The 22,821-nt window shown below is 36.5% G+C and overlaps 2 protein-coding genes and 1 long non-coding RNA gene across 3 annotated transcripts; 2 read left to right on the top strand and 1 right to left on the bottom strand.

Moving 5' to 3' along the window:
- The first annotated feature begins 1,814 nt into the window (after positions 1-1,814).
- Positions 1,815-4,607, top strand: LOC113319676. The gene is made up of 5 exons (XR_003345744.1): positions 1,815-2,719; positions 2,869-2,921; positions 3,015-3,129; positions 3,486-3,596; positions 4,321-4,607. It is a non-coding gene; the product is annotated as an uncharacterized LOC113319676 (long non-coding RNA).
- Positions 4,608-4,694: 87 nt separating this feature from the next.
- LOC113319675 lies at positions 4,695-6,757 on the bottom strand. The gene is made up of 4 exons (XM_026567919.1): positions 6,517-6,757; positions 6,123-6,307; positions 5,447-5,560; positions 4,695-5,089 (listed from the first exon to the last, which is right to left on the bottom strand). Exons 1-4 carry the CDS (start codon positions 6,563-6,565, stop codon positions 4,949-4,951), a joined length of 489 nt encoding a protein of 162 aa, XP_026423704.1. The 5' UTR covers positions 6,566-6,757; the 3' UTR covers positions 4,695-4,948.
- A 1,535-nt stretch (positions 6,758-8,292) lies between these two features.
- LOC113317639 (glycerol-3-phosphate 2-O-acyltransferase 6-like) lies at positions 8,293-10,205 on the top strand. The gene is made up of 2 exons (XM_026565790.1): positions 8,293-9,032; positions 9,213-10,205. Exons 1-2 carry the CDS (start codon positions 8,397-8,399, stop codon positions 10,083-10,085), a joined length of 1,509 nt encoding a protein of 502 aa, XP_026421575.1. The 5' UTR covers positions 8,293-8,396; the 3' UTR covers positions 10,086-10,205.
- The last annotated feature ends 12,616 nt before the right edge of the window (positions 10,206-22,821 follow it).

Genomic DNA, 22,821 nt, shown 5'->3' with positions numbered 1-22,821 from the left:
GCAAAGAGATTATTTCCGTGACTTGCACGGATAATTAATCGGATTTTCTAGGTTTCTTTGGTGTATAAAAGTATGTCTTGAGTCCTAGGGAAGGCTACAAAAGTTTTAGAGAAGTTTAGAAGAGAATAGAGCTGAGAGAAGAAATAAATCATAGGTTGAAGAATTGTTTCTGCTACTGCAAATACTCAAGAACATTGACGTCTCAGAACTGTCATTTAAAAACTGTTATATTTTCCTTAAATACTGTTGCTTCTGTGATACATTAGTTGTATTGTTTTCTTTTGTAACAGTGAGTCTGGAACACTTATATTCGTTGCAAACTCTCCATGTTAGCACTTTTCCCTCCTTTAAAACACTTTTGAGCTATACACCATTATTTTGAGCAAGTGATTAGTATGAGGAGCTAAACCCCATTGTTGAGGCGATGTAGGAAGCCATTTTCCCAATATTTGTGTGGTAGTTTCTATGTAATCAATTTCAGCAATTCTTTTTATGATTATTTTCTTTCAATTGAAATTGAATATGTGATTTTTATTAAGCAATTATGATTTCTTTTGATGGTGCATGTTTAGCCTAGGGTTTTTGACATCCCATACTTTCGATTTAAAGTTGTTATTTTAAAAATATACTTGTTGCAACATATTAAAATCACTTTGAATGTATGAGTTGCATGATTATTATTTATTGAATAACATAAATTAGAGAATGGTGGAATCCTTAGTCTCAGTGCTTTTATAATCTTAATATCAACTTCTTTTTTTTAAGTTTTCTAGTTTAATTATTAGAACCTGAGTCTAAAAATCAACCTCCACAGGTATGAAAAACGAACTTATTTTCACCACTTTCTACAACAGATCATTATTTACATACACCTGCAAGGTCTTATGGGTCCATTCATCAACATTTTCTCCACGAGTCTTTGGTAAGTCGCACCTATGTTTTTTAGTCCGAAAGACATTTTCTTGTAGAAATATAACCCTCTTGGAGTGAAGAAAATTGTGTGTTCTTGGTCCTTCTCTGCCAACGGGATTTAATTATAACTAGAGTATTAACTGATCAATGATAACAACCGATACCCAGACCTCGCCTCCGCCAGATCAATATTTGGAAACGGGAAGTTGTATTTCTGGCACGTCTTATTTTAATCGCTGAAGTAGATACATATTCGTACCTCCTCTATTTTTCTTAGGTACAATCACCATGTTATATATCCATATCGTTTACTGTACTCTCTTATGACACCCAAAGCCTTCATCTTTTTTAGCTCTTTTTTGGACCCCCATCGTGGTAATCTACTGCCACTTTTCGGATTCTTTGCCTCACAAGCTTGTGTTTTGGATTAATCATGAGGTGATGGCACCATAATTCAGTGTTTATTCTAAGCATGTCCTCCATCATCAGGTATTAAAGCTTGTAATAAGAATGTCATCTACATATACCAAAATTATTATAATTCTTGAACCAAATTTCTGAACAGACAAATAAGGATGAACAATGGATAACTTTTGAAATTATAAAACACAAGAACATGTTGTATATTCTCATACTGTTAAGTCCATATATATTGTTTTATGTACTTTATCAGAAATCTCATGGTGATGTTTTTTTAGCAGACCTCATGGATATTTACTATTCTGCGGAAAGGTGCAGGGACAATAGAACTCGTCAAAAATCTAATAACCATGTGCGAGTCAAGACTCAGTTGACCCGCTGAGTTAGCAGTTACGATTCCTACCAAATATATCCTTCCTAATCGGTCAGGTAAAATGCTTTAGGTAACGTCAGGTCATCATGGGTTTGACAATGCCAGGAAAACAAGAACACTGATTTTTCCCTTTCTGTTAAATTACCCTATAATATTCGCTTTCCCCGAATCTATGTTAATGGCACGGGTTTCTTCCAAATTTAATGTTATGATATAAATTCCAACTCCGCAAATGTGTCTTCCACTGATAGAGCTGAAAAGGTCTTCGAAATTCTGTACTTCGTTGAACGCAATTCGCCTAAAGATCTCTGAAATTCGGGGAACAAGATCATTTGGAGAAGAGGAAGCTTTATTGGGTTGGTTTGTTTTAATTTTCTCTCCATGATGAAGTTTATTTTATTGGGTTTGTTTGTAATTCTGGGGTTTTTTTTGAATTTTTTTCTCGTGGGATTATCTTGGTTGATATTTGGGATTTACGTTTTATGTTTGAGCTGATTCAATTACCTGACAGTTTTTTAAAATAGATGAAAATGTTTGAGTTATAATGTCTGTTTTTGGGATTTAGAATTGCATGAGAGGATGGAAGCAATTGGTGATCTCATTCAACTACATTCGCCTAATGTTTTATGTTTATAAGAGGTTACACAAGAAATGTCCCAGATATTCCAACAGTACACCTGGTGGTGGGAAGCATATCGATGTTCGGCTTCATACGATTTTGAGAATGTCAGACCTTATTTATGTATGCAGTAGTATATGATTCACATATGTTTCGCCCATTTTCTCATTTTTTCGATATTGCATTGAATGACTTTCATTTTTATTTCTCGATTGACTTGTTATACTTGTTTAACTTGGAAGTTGAGTAAATTAGTAGTAAAATCTTATACAGCTGCAAACCCTTCAGCAGCTCTAAAATTTGGTAAGTACACTCTTTAGAAAGCCTTAGTAATCTTGAACTGATTATAGTGGTTATCGACCGGCGCAGGAATCTTTCATCAAACAGTTGTAAAGGTATGATACTTATTGAGCTGTCTTGAATCTGTAATTTGGATACCCTACAAGGGCAAACCTTTTTCAAAAATTAGGTTGTGCCATAGTGCTATTTTTAATCTGACGGTTTATAACTTTTGTGTTTCTCCGGGGACCTTTCGAACAATAAGATATCTGGTCCTACACCTTCTTCGATTGGTGACTTGGAACATCTCCTTACACTGTTAGTTTTCATGCTCAGAGCTTAAGTTTCTTCAAGTTACATTTGTATTGCTCCATTTATCCTTCCTCTTTACACTTCGGTTTTTTGTGATAGAAATTTAAGCAAGAACCATTTAGCTGAAGGGATTCCTTCAGAGTTTGGAAATCCAGTAGTGTGCTGGAGACAATATGCATCACATTTGGTGGCAGGTCATGTTCCTTTTCATAAGGTACCGTAAACTGCTTCGCTTTTATAAGTAAAATGATGCATATTTTCTTTCAAACGGTCCTATAAAATAAATTGAGTACTTCGCCAACACAGTCGTATAAATTTTAATGGGTACCTTTTTTTTCACAATAGCATAAATTATGATGGTTAATTGGCTTTAAGGGTCGTATAAATTAAACTAGGTACCCAATCCAATCGGTAGTATAAAAAAATTGAGTGTATTCTGGATTTTGTTACACAGGTACTTACTAACTTTTGTTGTAATTTGGAGAGTAACTATTTCATTGTGAATTCCATTTTGTTATTGCTTTGTTATATATGTGGAGAATCATGTTGGTTGTTTTTTTTTTGGTTCAGAGATGGAGCTTTTGCTGTTTCATGGCTGCTGGGAACCTTTTTAATGATATATGTGATTCCTCCAGTCCTTCGTGGCCCAAGGAGTTTGGAAACGACTACATATCTTCTATCGTATGTGCTTCTATGGGTTTCTTCTGCTTACCTGATATAATAATTTTTATTATGCCCGTCAGCAACCTGAAATTTTGAAGTTGGTGAAATGAAAACAAATTATTTTGATGTTCTACAAGCAAGTGTGGAGCTGGCTTTCTGAAATGGGAAAAAGGGGAGAAATATTAGGGAAATCAAGCATGGTTTTTGGAATTTGGCTTTCTGAAATGGGAAAGAGGGGAGAAATAATGGTAGTGGAAGTTGTTAAATGTATATTAAGAACGCCTAAAACATCTTTTAAGCATTCCATACTTTGTAGATATCTTGCTGATAACTTGGTGATTATAGTCGTAGAATTGTTATCGACAAATCCTTTTGAATATAGAGCCTTGCATTACAATTTTGATAGTAAAATATCAAAATTATCAAGTTGGAACAGAAATTTATGGAAACAATAATTTGAACATGAGAGATGCTCTATAATATTAAGGCCATAACGAGTATAGTTCAGACTTCAGAGACTACTAATTATAGGAAATGTATTACATATACTTCAGAAATTTTTACATGTAATAGGATGAAAGAGCCTGATAAACTTGTGGATTAGATAACCTCGTAGTGTAACTTGTTTTTATGTCTTTTTCGAATCATGGAAGTGAAAATGATAGTATTATTCATTCATTTTATATGCAAGGAAGGACTCATTTATTTCTTACTGATTTTCATTTTTAATCCTGTTTTGCAGATGTTGTGGTTCCAATAACTCGCGTCAGTTTAATGTCATTTCGCCCTACAACACTATGGTACACATCGGGTTGGAATTTTTTCGTGTTGGTATGGCTAATAAGCATCAACGCTCTAGGTCTATACAACATAATCCACTGGAATCCACAAGTTTATCAGGCTCTTTCACCCTATTACATGTAAAAATCTCAGAATTATATGTAATACATTTCCTACAATCCGTAGTCTCTGAAGTCCGAACTATACTCGTTGTGGCCTTAATATTATAGAGCATCTCTCATGTTCAAACTGTTGTGTCCATAAATTTCTGTTCCAACTTGATAATTTTGATATTTTACTATCAAAATTGTAATGCAAGGCTCTATCTTCAAAAGGATTTGTCGACAACAATTCTACAACTATAATCACCAAGTTATCAGCAAGAGATCTACAAAGTACAAAGTATGGAATGCTTAAAAGATGTTTTAGGTATTCTTAATATACATTTAAAAACTGCCACTACCATTATTTCTCCCCTCTTTCCCATTTCAGAAAGCCTGCTCCACACTTGCTTGTAGAACATCAAAATAATTCGTTTTCATTTCACCAACTTCAAAATTTCAGGTTGCTGACCGGCATAATAAAAATTATTATATCAGGTAAGCAGAAGAAACCCATAGAAGCACATACGATAGAAGAGATGTAGTCGTTTCCAAACTCCTTGGGCCACGAAGGACTGGAGGAATTACATATATCATTAAAAAGGTCCCGAAACAGCAAAAGCTCCATCTCTGAACAAAACAAAAAAAAACCAACATCATTCTCCACATATATAACAAAGCAATAACAAAATGCAGAATTCACAATGAATAGTTACTCTCCAAATTACAACAAAAATTAGTAAGTACCCATATAACAAAATCCAGAATTCACTCAATTTTTTTATACTACCGATTGGATTGGATACCTAGTTTAATTTATACGACCCTTAAAGCCAATTAACCATCATAATTTATGCTACTGTGAAAAAAAAGATACCCATTAAAATTTATACGACTGTGTTGGTGAAGTACTCAATTTATTTTATATGACCGTCTGAAAGAAAATATGCACCATTTTACTTACACAAGCGAAGCAGTTTAGGGTACCTTATGGAAAGGAACATGACCTGCCACCAAATGTAACACATATTGTCTCCAGCACACTCCTGGATTTCCATACTCTGAAGGAATCCCTTCAGCTAAATGGTTCTTGCTTAAATTCTATCACGAAAAACTGAAGTGTAAAGAGGTAGGATAAATGGAGCAATACAAATGTAACTTGAAGAAACTTAAGCTCTGAACATGAAAACTAACAGTATAAGGAGATGTTCCAAGTCAGTAATCGAAGAAGGTGTAGGACCAGATATCTTATTGTTCGAAAGGTCCCCGGAGAAACACAAATGTTATGAACCGTAAGATCAAAAATAACACTATGGCACAACCTAATTTTTGAAAAAGGTTTGCACTTGCAGGGTATTCAAATTACAGATTCAAGACAGCTCAATAATTATCATACCTTTACAACTGTTTGATGAAAGATTCCTACGCCGGTCGATAAACACTATAATCAGTTCAAGATTACTAAGGCTTTCTAAAGAGTGTACATACCAAATTTTAGAGTTGCTGAAGGGTTTGCAGTTGTATAAGATTTTACTGTTAATTTACTCAACTGCCAAGTTAAACAAGTATAACAAGTCTAATCGAGAAATAAAAATGAAAGTCATTCAATGCAATATCGAGAAAAATGAGCAAATGGGCGAAACAAATGTGAATCATATACTACCTGCATACATAAATAAGGTATGACATTCTCAAAATCGTACGAAGCCGAACATCGATATGCTTCCCACCACCAGGTGTACTGTTGGAATATCTGGGACATTTCTTGTGTAACCTCTTGTAAACATAAAACATTAGGCGAATGTAGTTGACCGAGATCACCAATTGCTTCCATCCTCTCATACAATTCTAAGTCCCAAAAACAGACACTATAACTCAGATATTTTTATCAACATAAAATAACTTTCAGGTAACTGAATCAGCTCAAACATAAAACCTAAACCCCAAATCTCAACCAAGATAATCCCACGAGAAAAAAATTCAAACAAAACCCCAGAATTACAAACAAACCCAACAAAATGAACTTCATCATGGAGAGAAAAGGAAAACAATCCAACCCATTAAAGCTTCCTCTTCTCCAAATGATCTTGTTCCCCCAAATTTCATAGCTCTTTAGGCGAATTGCTTCAGTGGAAGACACATTTGTCGAGTTGGATTTTAGTTCATAACAGCAAATTTGGAAGAAACCTGTGCCATTAACATAGATTTGGGGAAAGCGGAGATTATAGAGTAATTTAACAGAAAGGGAAAAATCAGTGTTCTTGTTTTCCTGGTACTGTCAAACCCATGATAACCTAACGTTACCCGGAGCAATGTACCTGACCGATTAGGAAGGGTATATTTGGTAAGAATCGTAACTGTTAACTCAACGGGTCAACTGAGTCTTGACTCGCACATGGTTGTTAGCTTTTTGACGAATTCTCCTGTCCTGCACCTTTCCGCAGAATAGTAAACATCCATGAGGTTTGCTGTTTGGCTCATTTTTTTTCCTGGTCTTCTCTGGTAATTAATGCTCGCATCATCCTAGGCTTCGATCCAGCAAAAAATGCAGCTGTAAACTATCTGACACTAATCGTTAACCTTGGACTAGTTCGGCCTTCATACGTAATTATCTAGTCAAATCAGGGTATACAGTGAGACGTCCATGAATTCATCAGTGCCAAAGCAGTACTAGCTAGCAATATAATTATGAAAATTCCTTTTTCACTTTTTCAATTGACATTGACCTTTAACCTTCAACTAACACGGTCACATTCATGATCGTCCTACAAGGCTACAACACGTTAATAGTAATAAATGGTCTATGGAAGGCTGTTTCTTTCGCATTAAGTATCCCTAAAAACAGATTTAAAGGTATTAATGAGTAGGTTATAGATGGATAATTCCATGTAATGCAAGTGGGTTTAGGACTTACTGACTTAGGGTACCTATATATGTTCCCACCATTTTTTTTGGGAAAATATATAGGCCGAAAGTTGATAAGTTATTAAGCACACAACAAGGTGGGCAAATAGTAGTTTTGCAGCTGGATGAGTTGAAAAACTTGAAAGTTGGTGTCAGTTGTACACGCTATACACCCTCTTTTTGTAAGTAAGAGATTTATTATGGTATTTCCTTTCCTAGAACGTGATTACGTTTTGTTTGGGGCTGGCTTTCATTAATGATGCGCCATACTGGTAAGTGGCAGCCACATATTTCTGATCTCCAACCGTCCAGCGGTGTCAAAGTAAAACATGGTGACTAACTTGTTCACAAGGGGACTCCTACCACTATCATAGTTTTTAGTAGGAACGGTATCAAATCAAATGGGCCTCTGATCACTTTCTGATTTATTTTATGTGAAATCTGATATCCTTAAAAAATAACCCAATAATCTTATTAGTAAGTTATCGGTTTACGGATTAGGATATTAAAATTTATATAAATATATAAGGGCAATCCTAGTAGAAACTGGTGTATTTGCTTGTTTAGATATGTGAAACTCGATTTCAGACAACGGTAAATAGGTAGATTTAACCTTGAAATTAATAACCGCTAAAAGTAAAAGCACTTTCAAAATAGGTTAACATATTCCTCATGGCTAGGAACAAATCGTACACGTACGGTGCATTATCATTCCATATGATCCGTATGTCGGTCCTTTCTGCACTGCAGCACTGCTCCACATGCTTCAAAAAAAAAAAAACTCAAAAGAAAAAAGATGGCGCGACGTCTAATTAAATAATAAAATATTAAACATAAATTTACTAAATACCGCAAATCATTTTCTTCATGGTACGTCTATATATATACCGATTAAACAACACACCAAATTCACAAACTACAACGATATCTTTAGTCGCTTCTCTTCTCTTCGTTACCTCTCCCATAAACACCTGCATTATCATCTACTCTCTTTCATTCTCTGTTTTTCTTTTGATCCTTTGCTTACGCAAACATGGGTTTTCTTGCTCATGATCATCACCATGGTTTCCCATCTATCTCGAAATGTAATTACGAAAACCGGTCAGAACAATCGGTAGCTGCCGATTTAGACGGAACCCTTCTAATATCTAAAAGCGCCTTCCCATATTTCATGCTTGTTGCAGTCGAAGCTGGTAGTTTACTAAGAGGACTACTTCTTTTACTTTCCGTCCCATTTGTTTACTTCTCTTGTATTTTCATATCAGAAGCCTTAGCCATCAAAACGTTCATATTCATAACTTTCGCCGGTCTAAAGATCAAAGATATCGAAATCGTTGCACGCTCGGTTTTACCAAGATTCTACGCCGAAGATGTTCATCCTGAGAGCTGGAAAGTGTTTAGTTCTTTTGGCAAAAGATATATTGTCACCGCGAATCCGAGAATTTTAGTTGAACCGTTTGCTAAGAATTTCTTAGGCGCTGATAAAGTTCTTGGTACAGAGCTTCAAGTGTTGTATAAATCTGGAAGAGCTAGTGGGTTTGTTCAAAAACCAGGTGTTCTTGTTGGTGTCCATAAGAAAGAAGCGTTAGAAAGAGAATTCTGTGGCAAATTACCTGATTTAGGTTTGGGTGATCGGAAGTCTGATCAAGCTTTCATGTCTGTTTGCAAGGTAATTTCATCCTTCTATTTTTCTATCTCTAGCGTTTTGGTATTAAATTATGGAAAAAAAGTTCCTTTCTAGGAGGGCCACTGGGTCCTCCAATTAAAGGACGGTACGCATCAACCATTTGTCTTACTAGAAGGTCAAATTAGTATATCTAATAATTTGGTGTCTTTTCTGTGATTACAGGAAGGTTATATGGTTCCAGAGACTAAATGTGAACCAGTTCCCCGGAACAAGCTTCTAAGTTGGCTAATATTTCACGAAGGAAGATTGGTTCAAAGGCCGACTCCGATAAGTGCACTCTTGACATTCTTATGGTTGCCAATCGGTTTCATTCTGGCCCTTCTCAGGATCTACTTCAGCATTTTTTTGCCGGAGAGAATTGTCTGGTACACATGTAAGCTCCTCCTCCGCGTAAAAATTACCGTAAAAGGTAACCCTCCTTCTGCCCCGAGAAAAGGCCAACCTGGTGTTCTTTTAGTTTGCAATCACAGGACCACGTTGGACCCGGTGATAACTGCTGTAGCCTTGAGGAGAAAAATCAGTTGTGTCACTTACAGTATAAGCAAATTCTCAGAGTTGATATCTCCGATTAAAACCGTAGCCTTAACAAGAGAAAGGGAGAAAGACGCCGAAAATATCAAACACTTGCTCGAAGAAGGGGATTTGATGATTTGTCCAGAGGGAACAACTTGTAGAGAGCCGTTCCTTCTTAGATTCAGTGCATTATTTGCCGAGCTCACGGATAGGATTGTTCCGGTTGCAATACACACGAAGCAAAACGTATTTTTCGGTACATCGACCCGTGGGTTTAAGCTTATGGATCCTTATTTTGTATTAATGAACCCAGTGCCAACATATGAGATTACGTTCTTAGATCAATTGCCTACTGAAATGACTTGCAAAGGTGGGAAATCTCCAGTTGAGGTTGCAAATTACATTCAGGGGCTTTTGTCCAGAACGCTCGCGTTTGAATGCACCAACTTGACTAGGAAAGATAAGTATGAGATGCTGGCCGGAACAGATGGCATTGTGCGGTCTAAGAAAGAAAAAAGTTAATTAAAAAAATTTACTCAAATATTTGCAATTGTAAAGGCATATATAGATTTGTGAGTATGTGGATGGAACAATTCGAATTCCTATTGAATGCAGTATTGTTGATTTATTACCTGTTCTTAATCTTGAGCTAATTCAATGACGTATGATAAATAGAATTGTGATGTCATGTTTAAATGCCACGTCTGATGACGCATACAATTTTTAGAAGTGTAGTTGGCTTCACAACTGGTCGAGATATCTGGTTGCATTTGAGAAAAAGAATTTGTTCAAAAGTGTTCTGCAAATAAATCTCTCCTTCGCGGTCGTCTAGTTCATCACATCAAACAAGGTATCTTTGATGAATCAGATGTTTTTTGAGTATGCATTATGTGGTTTGGGCAAAGACTATCGACAGGAACAGTGACTGAAGCCTAAGGATGTAGAATCTTCACCAGTTATGTAAGGTACTAATGGTTCGGTTCATCAGATGCATTTTAGTTAGACTTGTTGTGAAATCTGCAAGAAACTGGGACATACTGCAAATAGATGTTACTTCAGGTACTAATGGTTCATCAGATGCATCACGTGTTTCAAATGTGGCTTACATTTGGCCCATACCATTGACAACTATCATCATATTCATGCACCCAAGAACAAAAAGAAGAACAGCTCACAACTACAGGAAGGGCCATTGAAAATAAAACATTCACAATTTTAAGGCAAAAAGTAATGCTATGAATCGAAATAATCTAATAACCATCAACTAGCAGAGTTAACGATGCAATCGAAATAATCTAATAATATGGATTACAAATACTGTGACAGACATGTTGCCGAAATCCTAAACTTATCACCCTTCAATATCAACTCATTGTAGGAATTTCTTGGTTTCACCCTGGCACAATGAGCCCAAACATTTTATCGCAGAAGATATGGGAAATGGGGATCTGGAGTCCATGGATATCATTGTCCGACAATTCAGCATTAGTACCCAGAGAGAATTAGGAACATAATATAAACACGGTGTGTTTGTCAACATCAAGGCCAACTAATGAACTCAAACTTATTAGGGAAGTTTATGCGGCAAATACTTCTTATTGATTCCTAAAAATCATTATCGGAGTTTGTGCCAAACTATAAAAAAAATCAATAAATGAGAAAACTGAGCATATGGTGAAAAAATATAACTGACAACCATAATATAAAGGGAAGGAGTGGGAGTCCACTTCAACTTACACTTCTACAACTGGAATAACTCGCAGACAGCATTATGAATGTGACATTCTCATAGAACCTTACCAAAGAATAACAAATAAAAAATGTTCACATTTAACACTTAAGGAAGTAAATAGCATGCATGCATAATACCATTTGGTGGCATAAGAGGTGGTGGAAGATATTCACAAAACCTTTCCTCAATTAAATCGAAAACCAAAACCTTTTTGTTACTGTTATTATCCTCCTTCCAATGAATAACTCCATTTGCGTACACACCAGGTTCAACTGCACCTGAGGAAAATGAAAAATTCGAATCCAACCTCCCAGCATTTCTCCACTTGTTGACAGTGCCAAGCGTGTATACCTCGGCATCTATAAAATAAGGCTTTGTCCATGTCCTATACAATTGCAGAACTTTATACTCCTTAGTTTTAGGAAGGTAAGCAAATCCGCCCGAACAATGAGAATATTTATCATCACAATCTCTCATAGGTAGAGAAACATACTTTTTGGTCACAGGGTTACAAATGCAAGTAATATGTTCTTGCCATCCATATATGCATACAAGACCATTAGCCGAACCAATAACTTGATAAGTATATGAAAATGGAGTGGTTAGATTCACACTTCTAAAACTATGAATTGGTGCCTCGTCGTTATTCTCACAGTACTCAAAATAATGAAGCTGATAATCTAAAGATCTGAAAAGAAAACTTAACTTACCTGCATCAGAGTGATCTAGAAGGCGGGTTAAATGCAATTGCGAGAATAATGGATCTTGAGAAACAAGAAATCTCCATTGTTTACAAACCAGCTTGCAGTCAAGGATTAACTCTATAGGTAAACGAGTTATGATATCCGTTAGAATCTCCGTTGGGACATAGGATAGGATACGGTTAGAGATTTTTTCTCTTTAAGCTTAAAACAAAAGGCTCAGTCCCTATGCTTCAAAAAAAAAAAAAAAACTCAGTCCCGGGCACGTGCAAGTTTCCTTAATCACGAAGTTTACAAAGATTGCCAACAATTTAACACGATCTGGGTTGGCAGGGAAAATTCTGCACGCGCATTGCGCGTGCCTGCTGAGCTGACTTGTTCGAACGCACCAACTTGACTAGGAAAGATAAGTATGAGATGGTCGCCGGAATAGATGGCATTGCGCGGTCTTAGAAAAAAAATGTGGATTCAAATATTTACATTGTTAAGGCATTGATTTAAGATTTGTTGACAGAGTATAATAGAGATGCTGAGACGAGCAGTGGTACCACCAACAGCTGATAGGAGATGCAAGCTGTGCCTCATGGAGGAGGAAACCAACAACCACGTTTTACTCCCCTTTTCAAAAAGAAAAAAGAAACAAGCGAGATGCCAAAATGCTGGTCTTAATTTGTTGAAATGCTGAGAGTCGGTGAATAACAACCTTGGTTTATGATGAATGTGCAAACTGCTTCTTAATCTGTAACAATACGTACTTGTGGCCTTTCTAACCTTGGTTTATGATGAATGTGCAAGCTGCTTCATTTATAGATATTGGTTAAAAAAGAAATATATTGCTCGGCAGAAATTGGAAATTTACTTGTCAACAATTTCTCTGGCAAGGAAAATCTTAATCAGCAGCGTCAGAAATTCCTGAAACTCAAACTGAAGGACAATTTACTACGATATAAATTTTGAATTACGCATGGTCAGACAGTTCTTTTCCAAACTTGTTAAGAAATTTTTTGTTATTGGATGTTTTTTCTTTTAATAAGAGAGCTACTCTGTTTGATGACTGATGAGACATGCTTGTAATGTCTCATCAAATCTTTGAAAATCCATTCCGGTGACTACTGATCAACCCGAATTCCTAATGAATGCATTATAGTTGATTTTATTACCTGTTCTTAATCTTGAGCTTATTCGATGGCGTACGATAGGAACAATTGAAGTGCCTTATTGATGACTATTTTATCACTTAGCATCATGACCTACAGGCTTTTAGAAGCACTAACCAACTGCCCAGATACTCATAGTTAAATACAGCAAAAGTGTAATATGGATTTACAAATACATAATATATCATTGACGAATATTTAATCGCAGGAGATGGCAAATGATGGAAAGTACTCTTCTTTTGGGGCATCTAGAGTCGATGGATATCATTGACGGACAGTAACTATACTTCGTAAATTTGCTGAAGATACACAAAATCATTGAACCAATAACAAACATCACATAATATAGGTCTGCCCAAATATATCATTAACCAATACCTTAAGTACCCAGAGGGAATTAGGAACATAAATATAACCAGTGTGTTTGTCAACCTCAAGGAAAACTAAGGAACTCCAAACTTATTCGCGAAGTTTATGTGGTAAATACTTCTTATTGATTCCTATCAACCATTATCGAAGTTTGCGGTAAATATTTTTCGCTGATTACTAACAACTACTTGTGCTAAACATGATATATATGCACAACTCTATTAGGTGACTGATGTATCAGATGGCAAGCATGATCGCTATCATTCCTGGAAAATCTGGGCATAATCCACTTACTTGTTAACCAAGGCAAAGTGAGACCAGGATTGCCAGGAAAAAAAAAGACGCAAGAGACTGACTGACATACAAATCTTTATAAGGGAGAAGACATCCAAAGTCCTTAACCTCAATCCTCTAGCTAAACTAATTAGACATGCAACAATTGCGTATCGGACAGGGGCCTGACTGATTTCAGTAACGTGACAGATAGGTTCCTCATACTCAAACATAGGTTCCTCCAACTCATACTCCTTCCCAATTTATTTATTTTTTACCCAAACTATAAAAATCAATAATTGTGAAAGCTAGCATACAGCGAAAAGATATAAATAAGTGACAACCATGAAAAGAAGGGAAGGAACGAGAGTCCACTTCCACTTATACTCATACAACTGAACCTTACCAAAGGATAACAAATAATAAAAAATTTCACATTTAAGCAAGTAAATAGCATGCAGAACTGTGTAACAGCAAGTCTTATAAAACAGGCGATTGGCACAACAATTAGGCAAGCACTTGATCATCATAAAATTAACAAAAGAGGTTACCATCACTTAATCATCATAAAATTAACAAAGGGGGTTACCTTCACTCCAGGTTAAGTTTTGGAACCTTCATTGCAGTAGTGTAGTCGCATACACAAGCAAGTAACATAAAACGAAAATACTTAATTGCAGTATATGAAGTGCTTGGAAAGAATTGAGCTTTCAAATGCAGATCGAAGAGTAGCATTATTTGAAGACGAAGAATTATCTTTGTTTTTGTTAACGACAGAGTTGAAACATACCTCGCGATCGCAATCACACAAAACTCTGCATGCTTCACTCTACGGTTCTTACGAAATATATAGCAAAGTTTACCAGTTAATAAATGTACGCAGGGATCATCTTGCTAGCTGGTTTATCTGTAAATCACGGCTCTCTGTCTCCTCGATTTCAGCAGAGTTCATTACTTTTATACTTCTTCTCTAAATTCTCTCAAGGACATTAAGAGCATCTCCAATAGAAGATGAAGGTCTTATTTTTTTTTATGACACATAGGATGATTTTAGACTCCCGTTTACATTATATTCATCTCAAATAGTGGGTCATATTAAATAGAAAGTGTGTCAAAATGAATATGAAGGTCTTAGAGAAAGTCTTATTTAGACCTTGAGAATGACCTCCACGTCATCTTTTTCACCATGTATTAATATTTTATTTTTAAATAAAATTTTCTAAACCAATAAGGAAAAAAAATCAATTTTATAATTATTCAAATAAACAAATCCTTAAAATAAGACCCCACACTGTTGGAGATAGTTGATGAACAAAAAGTGGCTATTTTTGCTACATACATATGACTCCATAAATAAGGATCTAAATAAAAACTCCACATATGATTTTTAACACCCACTCTTAGAGATGCTCTAAGATGTTCTTGTGAGGTAATACTAGCCTAAGGAAAGTAGAATCCACAAGATTTTTAGAGGTTGAAGCTTTTCTTTTTTCTCGATCGGCCGGAAGTTGAAGCTATTGCATTGTAAACACCGAGGGACTTTTCATCGAAACATAAAACACCACCACTTTTGGTAAAAGCTAACAGCCTTTTTTCAGGAACACTGAACTTTTTACTCCAACCCATCGGCTGGTGTTCCACCTGCTTTGTCATGTCAAGATTATCATTTTCCTCTTTCATTAACCATATATCATACCGTATTTCACGATGTCTCCTCCTACCTCTGCCTTCTACGAAGGTATGCTTGACAGCATAAAATAAAACCCCACCAAGCTCCCTTATAGAATAATCAAGCCAGGTACCATTTGGGGGCATAGGAGGTGGTGGAAGATATTCACGAACCCTTTCCTGAATCAAATCGAATACCAAAACCCTTCTATTACTATTATTATCCTCCTTCCGATGAATAGTTCCATTTGCATACACAACGGTACCTACGGGAAATGAAAAATTAAAATCCAACCTCCCAACATTTCTCCAGCCGTTGCCACTGCCAAGCATGTATACCTCAGCCTCTACAAAATAAGGTTTTGTCCATGAACTATACAATTGCACAACTTTATACTCGTTAGTCAAAGGAAGGTAACAAAATCCACCCGAACAGTGAGAATACTTATCATCATAATCTCTCTAAGGAAGCTTAACATAGTCTTTGGTCATAGGGTTACAAATGCAAGTAATATTTTCTTGCCCTCCATATATACAGATTAAACCGTTAGCCGAACCAATAACTTGATAAATATATGTAAATGGAGTAGTTAAATTGATTCTTCTCATACTATGAATAGGTTTCTCATCATCATTCTCAGTATACTCAAAATAATGAAGCTTAAAATCATTGGATCTAATAAGAAAACTTAACTTACCTTCAGAATCAGCAGAGTGATCAAGAAGACTAGTTAGATGCAATCGAGAGAACGATGGATCATGAGAAACAAGAAATCGCCATGCTTTGCAAACTAACTTGCAATCAAGAATAGTTTCAGTTGGTAAACGTCATATGATATCAAGTAGAATCTCTTGCTGGTAGATTGTTCAAGTTCCCCGTTCTCATAAAGTTTTGAAGCATTGGGAACTTTTGTCGTGGGAACTGGGAAATAGGTTAGGGTTAGGGATTTTTTTTTTCCCTTAAGTTTATAACGATATACTCAACCCTCGTCCCTGATTCGTTTTTCACGTCCAGGTTTCCTTGACCATGATGTTTACAACAATAGCCGACAATTTTAACACGATCGGGGTTGGCGGGCAAATTCAGCACGAGCATTGCGCGTGCCTGCTGAGCTGACTTGTTCAAAGTTCGAACGCACCAGCTTGACTAGGAAAGATGAGTATGAGATGCTCGCCGGAAAAGATGGCATTGTGCTGTCTAAGAAAGAAATAAGTTAGCTAAAAAATCTACTCAGTTAGAAACAGTGTTGTGTCTGTGCAGGAAAACAAGACGTCCGTGGTTCATTAAAAAGTCACGAAGAAACAGATACTATTTGTAGAATATTGAGCAATAAAGTTGGAGTAAGTCTTGGTATTTCTCTTATAATTATGCATTCTGGTTGTTTCCTTTTGCAATCTTCAATATGTATATTTTTGGTGTGATGCTAACTGGTGCAGATTTTTTTGATTAGAATAGCCAAGCTTCTTTCAGTGAGACAGTTACCATGAGGTTGGTTGAAATGTTGTTTGCTTAAACTTTCTTCGCTCATATTTACATTAAAAACTGCTGTTAGTTTACTGGTAGATGTTTTCATATGCTTAAATTGATGTCGTCACACAAGTAGTTTATGTTAGAGATTGGCAATGATTTGAAAAGTTAGCGTACAGATTTCTCAGCTTTCCTTGTGGCTGCAACACCGACTCGTCCTAGATTATTATATGATGTAGTTAGTGTTTACCTGTTTAGGTAGGAGTCCTTCAATTTTGTGGAGAAGTGTATCTGGTCAGCTGGCTCGAACTCTACCCAACTTTTGCTTGATATGCCGTATTTCTGTTTAGGCACTTCTTTCCGGGTGCTCTGCAGGGGGATAGCCTCTACTACATTGTGTCAAGTTTGCAGAAATGTTTCCAAGAACAACGGATACTAGTCCAGTAAATTCAAGTTTGCAGAAACATTTCTGATATTCAAGTTTGCAGAAATGTTTTCAAGTTTATGCATTCAATGTATGTTTTTTTTTGTTTTACTCTCTTTTTCATTGAATTGAGTGATGTACCAATAGTTTAGACTGGGACAGTTTTAGGATGAACATTGTGAAAAAGTAAGGAAAAGGTTGCAGTAAGTTGTAAAACATGGTGTAAGAAACATGTCCTACACCTTAAATGTTGGTTTACAAAAAACAATTCCCCTTGCATTAAGAACAAAATACACACAATTGTGATAGTACAAAGTACAGACAAATTGGTTGTCTGTACTTTGAATCAGTTAGGAATGATAGGGTCTCGCTGTCAAGTTGGGTCATGGGACTATGGCGTTAACTTGTTTGTATATCTTTGTAGTTTGTTTGAAACTATTGTAATAGTTGGGTATTTTCGAATCAGTCCTGTCCTGTAATTGCTCTTGATCTTGAGTCGGAGTTTTATAATGAATATATTTAGACTTGCCTCTTTTTAGAAAAAAACAACAATAAAGTACAGATAATATGACAAGAATGTTAAGAATACCATCTACAGAATGTGCAAATTTTCTCAAGAGATATTTTGACTTTGGTGCCTACAAAATGGAGTCCTGTTATTAGGAGGGAAAGAATGGATTTGAGGAGGGAAGAAAATCGGCTAAATTTAAGTCAACGCTTGGTCACATACAAATCCCATAAAAATAAATAATTTTTTTTAAAATACCGATCTCATCCTTATTAACTTAATCGATCTCCCAAGCCTCCATCGTTATTCATCTTTTTCATAAAAACAAACCCTTGTTTTTCATCGATTAAACAACCTTGTAACTATTAGGGCAGTTCCTATGGAATGAACAAACTCAGAGGTTGTTCATTTTACTCCCACTATGGAATGAACAAACATGAAAAATGAATATTCAAATCAACAAATCTGATGCTTTGAACATTGAGTCGGAACATCCAGCGCGTGTTTAATGATGTACGGCGCGATCAAAGAACAAATGCCCGCGATCAACGAACCAACGCAGGCGTTCATGGGAAGATCGCCCACTACAAAAAGTTAAAAGCACCTCACTTCTTCTGATTTTTAACTATTAAAAAAGGGGTGGGATCGGCTCACAGTGTTAGTCTCACAGACTTCTCCACAAACTATCGTGACCAATAGATCTTGTCTGTTTAGACGACCAAGATTTAAAACAAAAATGCGAGTTTCGAGAGTGGTCCATGACCCTATTAATACTTCAGAAAGTCATCGTCCTTTGTATTCTCCCTCTTCTGCCAATCTTCAGTTGCACAATACACTTCAATGGCAGTCACAGCCATTCCATAACTTTTTGTACTAATTACAATCCCAAATGGGATAGAACCATTTTTGATCAGAATATAAAATCAAGATCATGGGTATCGAATTTAGTCGAGATTCTCAGTAACAAGTCTCTTGAATGTTAACTAGTTTTACCATGAAATATTTAGAAGCCCATTTTTAAATTCATACCTTACAGCAAACTCAGATTTAAAATCTCCATGTAAACCATTAAATGTCAAACACGACCAACCCATTAATTGAATGTAACAATATCTGTGATGGAAACTTAAATCGGAGAGATAAACATCTTTTGATTTCATGAATTTTAAATTTAAGATATTCTGATATTATCTGCTTTTAGGAGGTTGGGAAGTCTTTACAGCTTATACACATAATTTAATGTACTTCCCATATGTCTTTTAATCGCCCTTATTTGGATGTTTAATTAAAAATCTGTGTATTTTTCCCCTTAAAATAGAATATCCACTGTTGTTATTTTCATCGTAACTTTGGGTTCAAAGGGTCTTCAAATTTTCTCAAATATCAGTTAAGATTTGATGTTTTTCATGGGGACTGAAACACCAACACCAGGAAAAATTGGTATACTAAAAACTTGATTAAACGTGTAGATGGGGAAAAACGAGTCACTGGTTTTTTAGGGAATTGAAAAGACGAGCGTGTTGTCGAGACTCCTCAACCGAGCAAACTGTTCAACCTCACGCAGATGCGCTGCAAAGGGAGTTCTAGATTCGAGAGATTAATCTGTAGGACTCCGACCTAAACCAAGTCAATGGCCGTTCCAGAGTCAATTCGGTCACAAAGAGGGAAATGGGTTGATCTGTAGGAGAGAAGATGAGAATTGTGTGGGATCAATGATGATCAAGGATTGTGGATGTATTGAAGGTTTATGCAATAATGATGAACTATTGAGTTCGAATAAGTTCTGGTAGATTGATGAATTCCTGAGAGTAATTACTCGAGAAATTCTATGTCTACAATTGTTGATGATGGTAATCATTCGTTGTTCTTAATGATGGATTCAAAAACTTATTTATACTGTCAGAATAGTAAACACATTGATCCCTGTAAGTGTGACGGTTTCTTGAGTGAAAGAGTGGGAAAGTGGGAGATCGTGGTGAAACCAGTTCCAGGTCGTCCGGTGACATGGTTGATCATTCACCCACTACTTTGCTAACTCCTTCAACCGTTTGCACGACTTACTCACACTTCTCGTCGTGGATGTATCCACGTGCCGTAGGCCGCCAGACCAAAATCCTAAGTGATATCCCCCCATGTGACGTGATTGATGTCTCACGAATCGTGGAGTCTGCATGACATACGTGTATTAGACAGTGAGTCTAGATTTTTTTGAGTTGAACATGAGTGATGAATGCTCAGTGATTCATGTATTGAACATGCGTAGTTCTTTGAATGATGTTGATATTGCACGTGTTGTAAAAAATTGTAAATTTGATGAACGATTGCTGATAATATTGATAGCTGGATCAATGTTTGAGCAACTGAGTAAGTATTGCTCATTTTAGCAAATTACTGATAATTTACTGAATATTGATGGATTGAGCAAGTATTGCTAAATTAGACAAATTATTATGGATCCGTGACCAAAAATATTAATTAAAATATTGGTAGACTACCAAATATTATATAATTAATCCAGATGCTAATTGCTGAATCAACATAAATTCATTAGTGTTTGAATCCTGCTCAGAATGATGATTCGTGGAGCATTTATTCGAAACCTTATTTTTTAATCGATTGTTCGTCAATTGATGAATCACTGAAGATAAGTCATGAGTGATATAAGGATCGACCATATGGAATGATAGATGTATATATGATTCCCAAGTGCTTGAGTGAGCATGCACCAGGATCCTTAATTGGACGGTTGGTGAAAGAATGATGATTAAATGACGGTTTCATCATTTATTGAAATATTGCTCGATTCAGCATTAGATGATAAAACCTAATTATGAAAAAGTGGGGGACCGACCAAGAGGGCATGAGACCGGATCTTGGTGGTCGTTTGAGCAAACTCCAGGTTGGTTGAAAAGAGTTTGGGCCCAGTATGAGCAACTGAGAAAATTATGTCAAAATTATGAAAGTGTGTGGGACCGGCTTGTTGCAAGTGTTAGATCCATCCTTAGTCGGTCAAGAGAGCATGCCCGTGTCACCACAATGACTGTATCTCAATCCTGAGAGTTTCAGTATTTTCTGGTGTGCGTTTGAGCAACATGTTGGATTTTCAGAAGAGTTTGATCTTGACTGAAATTCTTGATTTTTGATGGAATAAGCATGAATGATCAATTGATCAATACTTTGTAAACATTAAAATAATGGTATTTTAATATTTTTCATGAGTAGCCTAGTCGGTCGTGTGACCATGTCGACTTTCGGCCTTTTCATGGTTTGAGCAATATTTGAGAAAATATGAAGAATCATGATTTTTGCTCAAACTGAGGAGTTTCATGAGATGAGGGAAATAATATTTATGAAAGAATAGGGGTTGCAAGATGTGGGACCGTGCAAGGCTAGGGCATGGCCGGCCGGCCAAGTTTGCTCAGTCCTACGACACCTATCCCTATTTTATAAAATTATTTTTCGTGAAACCGTGAAACTATGGAGAAACCATGAGTATTGTTGAAACGGAGGAGGAGGAGTTTCATGAGATTAGGGAAATAATAAATATAGAAGACTAGGGATTGAAAGGTGTGGGACCGGCCACGGCTTGGGCATGGCCGGCCGGCTAGGTTTCCCGGTCCCGCAACACCTTTTCCTATTTTATATTATTATTTCTCATGAAACCATGAAAATATGGAGAAACCGTGAGTTTTGCTCAAAAAAGGAAAGTTGTTATAATGAAGGAGTTTTCATGAGTTCACGATAAATAACAAAATAAGAAAAAATAATGGGAGAAACATGGGACTGACTACGGTTAGGGCACGATCGACTAGCTGGTGGGCCTGGCCCATGAACGCCTCTTATTATTTTATTATTATTGTTTTTTTCCTATTTTGTGTAGGATTCCTCATTTGTACATATTTTTGAATGCTCGTTCGTGTATTCGGGTGCTCGGTCGTGCATCATTGTCGAGTACACTTGCACCATTTTACGGGGCTTACTCAGTGATGGTCATGATTCCCGGTTGTTGAGTATTTATTACTAATTTATGAAATTCGTTGGAGAATGATTCATGAAACCGAGTAATAAAAGTGAGTAGTTTCCTATTATCAATCCATAGGATCAGCAGTGGATTCGACCATGAATTCGGAATAATAAAACGAGTGTTACCCTTCCATGGGATCGTGGATTCGACCATAGAATCATAGTAATGAAAGTAGTTATTACCATCCCATGAGATCAGTCGTGGATTCGATCATGAAATCGGAGTAATGAGATTATCTATTACCATTCCATGAGATCAGCCGTGGATTCGATCATGAAATCAGAGTAATAAGATAAAATAATTATATGTTGCCATTCCATGGGATTAAGCCATGGATTCGACCATAGAATCTGAGCAACGAGATAAAATAGATCATCTTTTGGGAATTCAGTGGTGAACGTCACGGCAGAATCAATCTATTGCAGAAAGGATATTAGACAGTTAAAGCGTCACAGGTGCTGCTTATGACCTGAAGACATTAGTGCTCTCAATCTGAGGAGAACCTCCTGAGTCTATACACGGTCTCTCCACATAGTCATGGAACAGTGAGTTTCACCGACGTCCTGAAGGCGTTAAGCTCTCAATCTGAGGAGAAACGCCCAATCGTTCTTCTATGTGGAGGGGGGTCTCTTTATGTAGTCAGGAAACAATGAGTTTAACCGACATCCTGAAGGAGTTAAGTTCTCAATATGTAGAGAACCGCCCAATTATGTTATTCTACATAGAGGTCATGACGAAATGCGAGGCATCGAACGCTCATCTAGTGGAGGCCTTTCGAAAAACATGTTTATCATGACTCGTAAAATATGAGTCATCACATGCCTGAAAGCCGTGTCAGGGACATGCAGTATCATGATTTTACGATTTTGACCTTTATTGAAAATCCACCATCAACATTAAGTCCCCTGCCTAGTTAGGGACAGTCATGTTCCGC

This window comes from Papaver somniferum, chromosome 10 (genome assembly GCF_003573695.1).
Source record: "Papaver somniferum cultivar HN1 chromosome 10, ASM357369v1, whole genome shotgun sequence".
In the NCBI taxonomy this organism is placed as follows: Eukaryota; Viridiplantae; Streptophyta; class Magnoliopsida; order Ranunculales; family Papaveraceae; genus Papaver; species Papaver somniferum.
This window is presented reverse-complemented; position numbering and strand designations above follow the sequence as displayed.

Coding starts and splice junctions, on each gene's coding strand:
- LOC113317639 (XM_026565790.1), top strand. CDS start 8,397: ATGGGTTTTCTTGCTCATGATCATCACCATGGTTTCCCATCTATCTCG. Junction 9,033..9,212: donor CTTTCATGTCTGTTTGCAAG/GTAATTTCATCC, acceptor CTGTGATTACAG/GAAGGTTATATGGTTCCAGA.
- LOC113319675 (XM_026567919.1), bottom strand. CDS start 6,565: ATGAAATTTGGGGGAACAAGATCATTTGGAGAAGAGGAAGCTTTAATG. Junction 6,308..6,516: donor AGAAGAGGAAGCTTTAATGG/GTTGGATTGTTT, acceptor TTTGGGACTTAG/AATTGTATGAGAGGATGGAA. Junction 5,090..5,446: donor GTCATGTTCCTTTCCATAAG/GTACCCTAAACT, acceptor TGTTTTGTTCAG/AGATGGAGCTTTTGCTGTTT.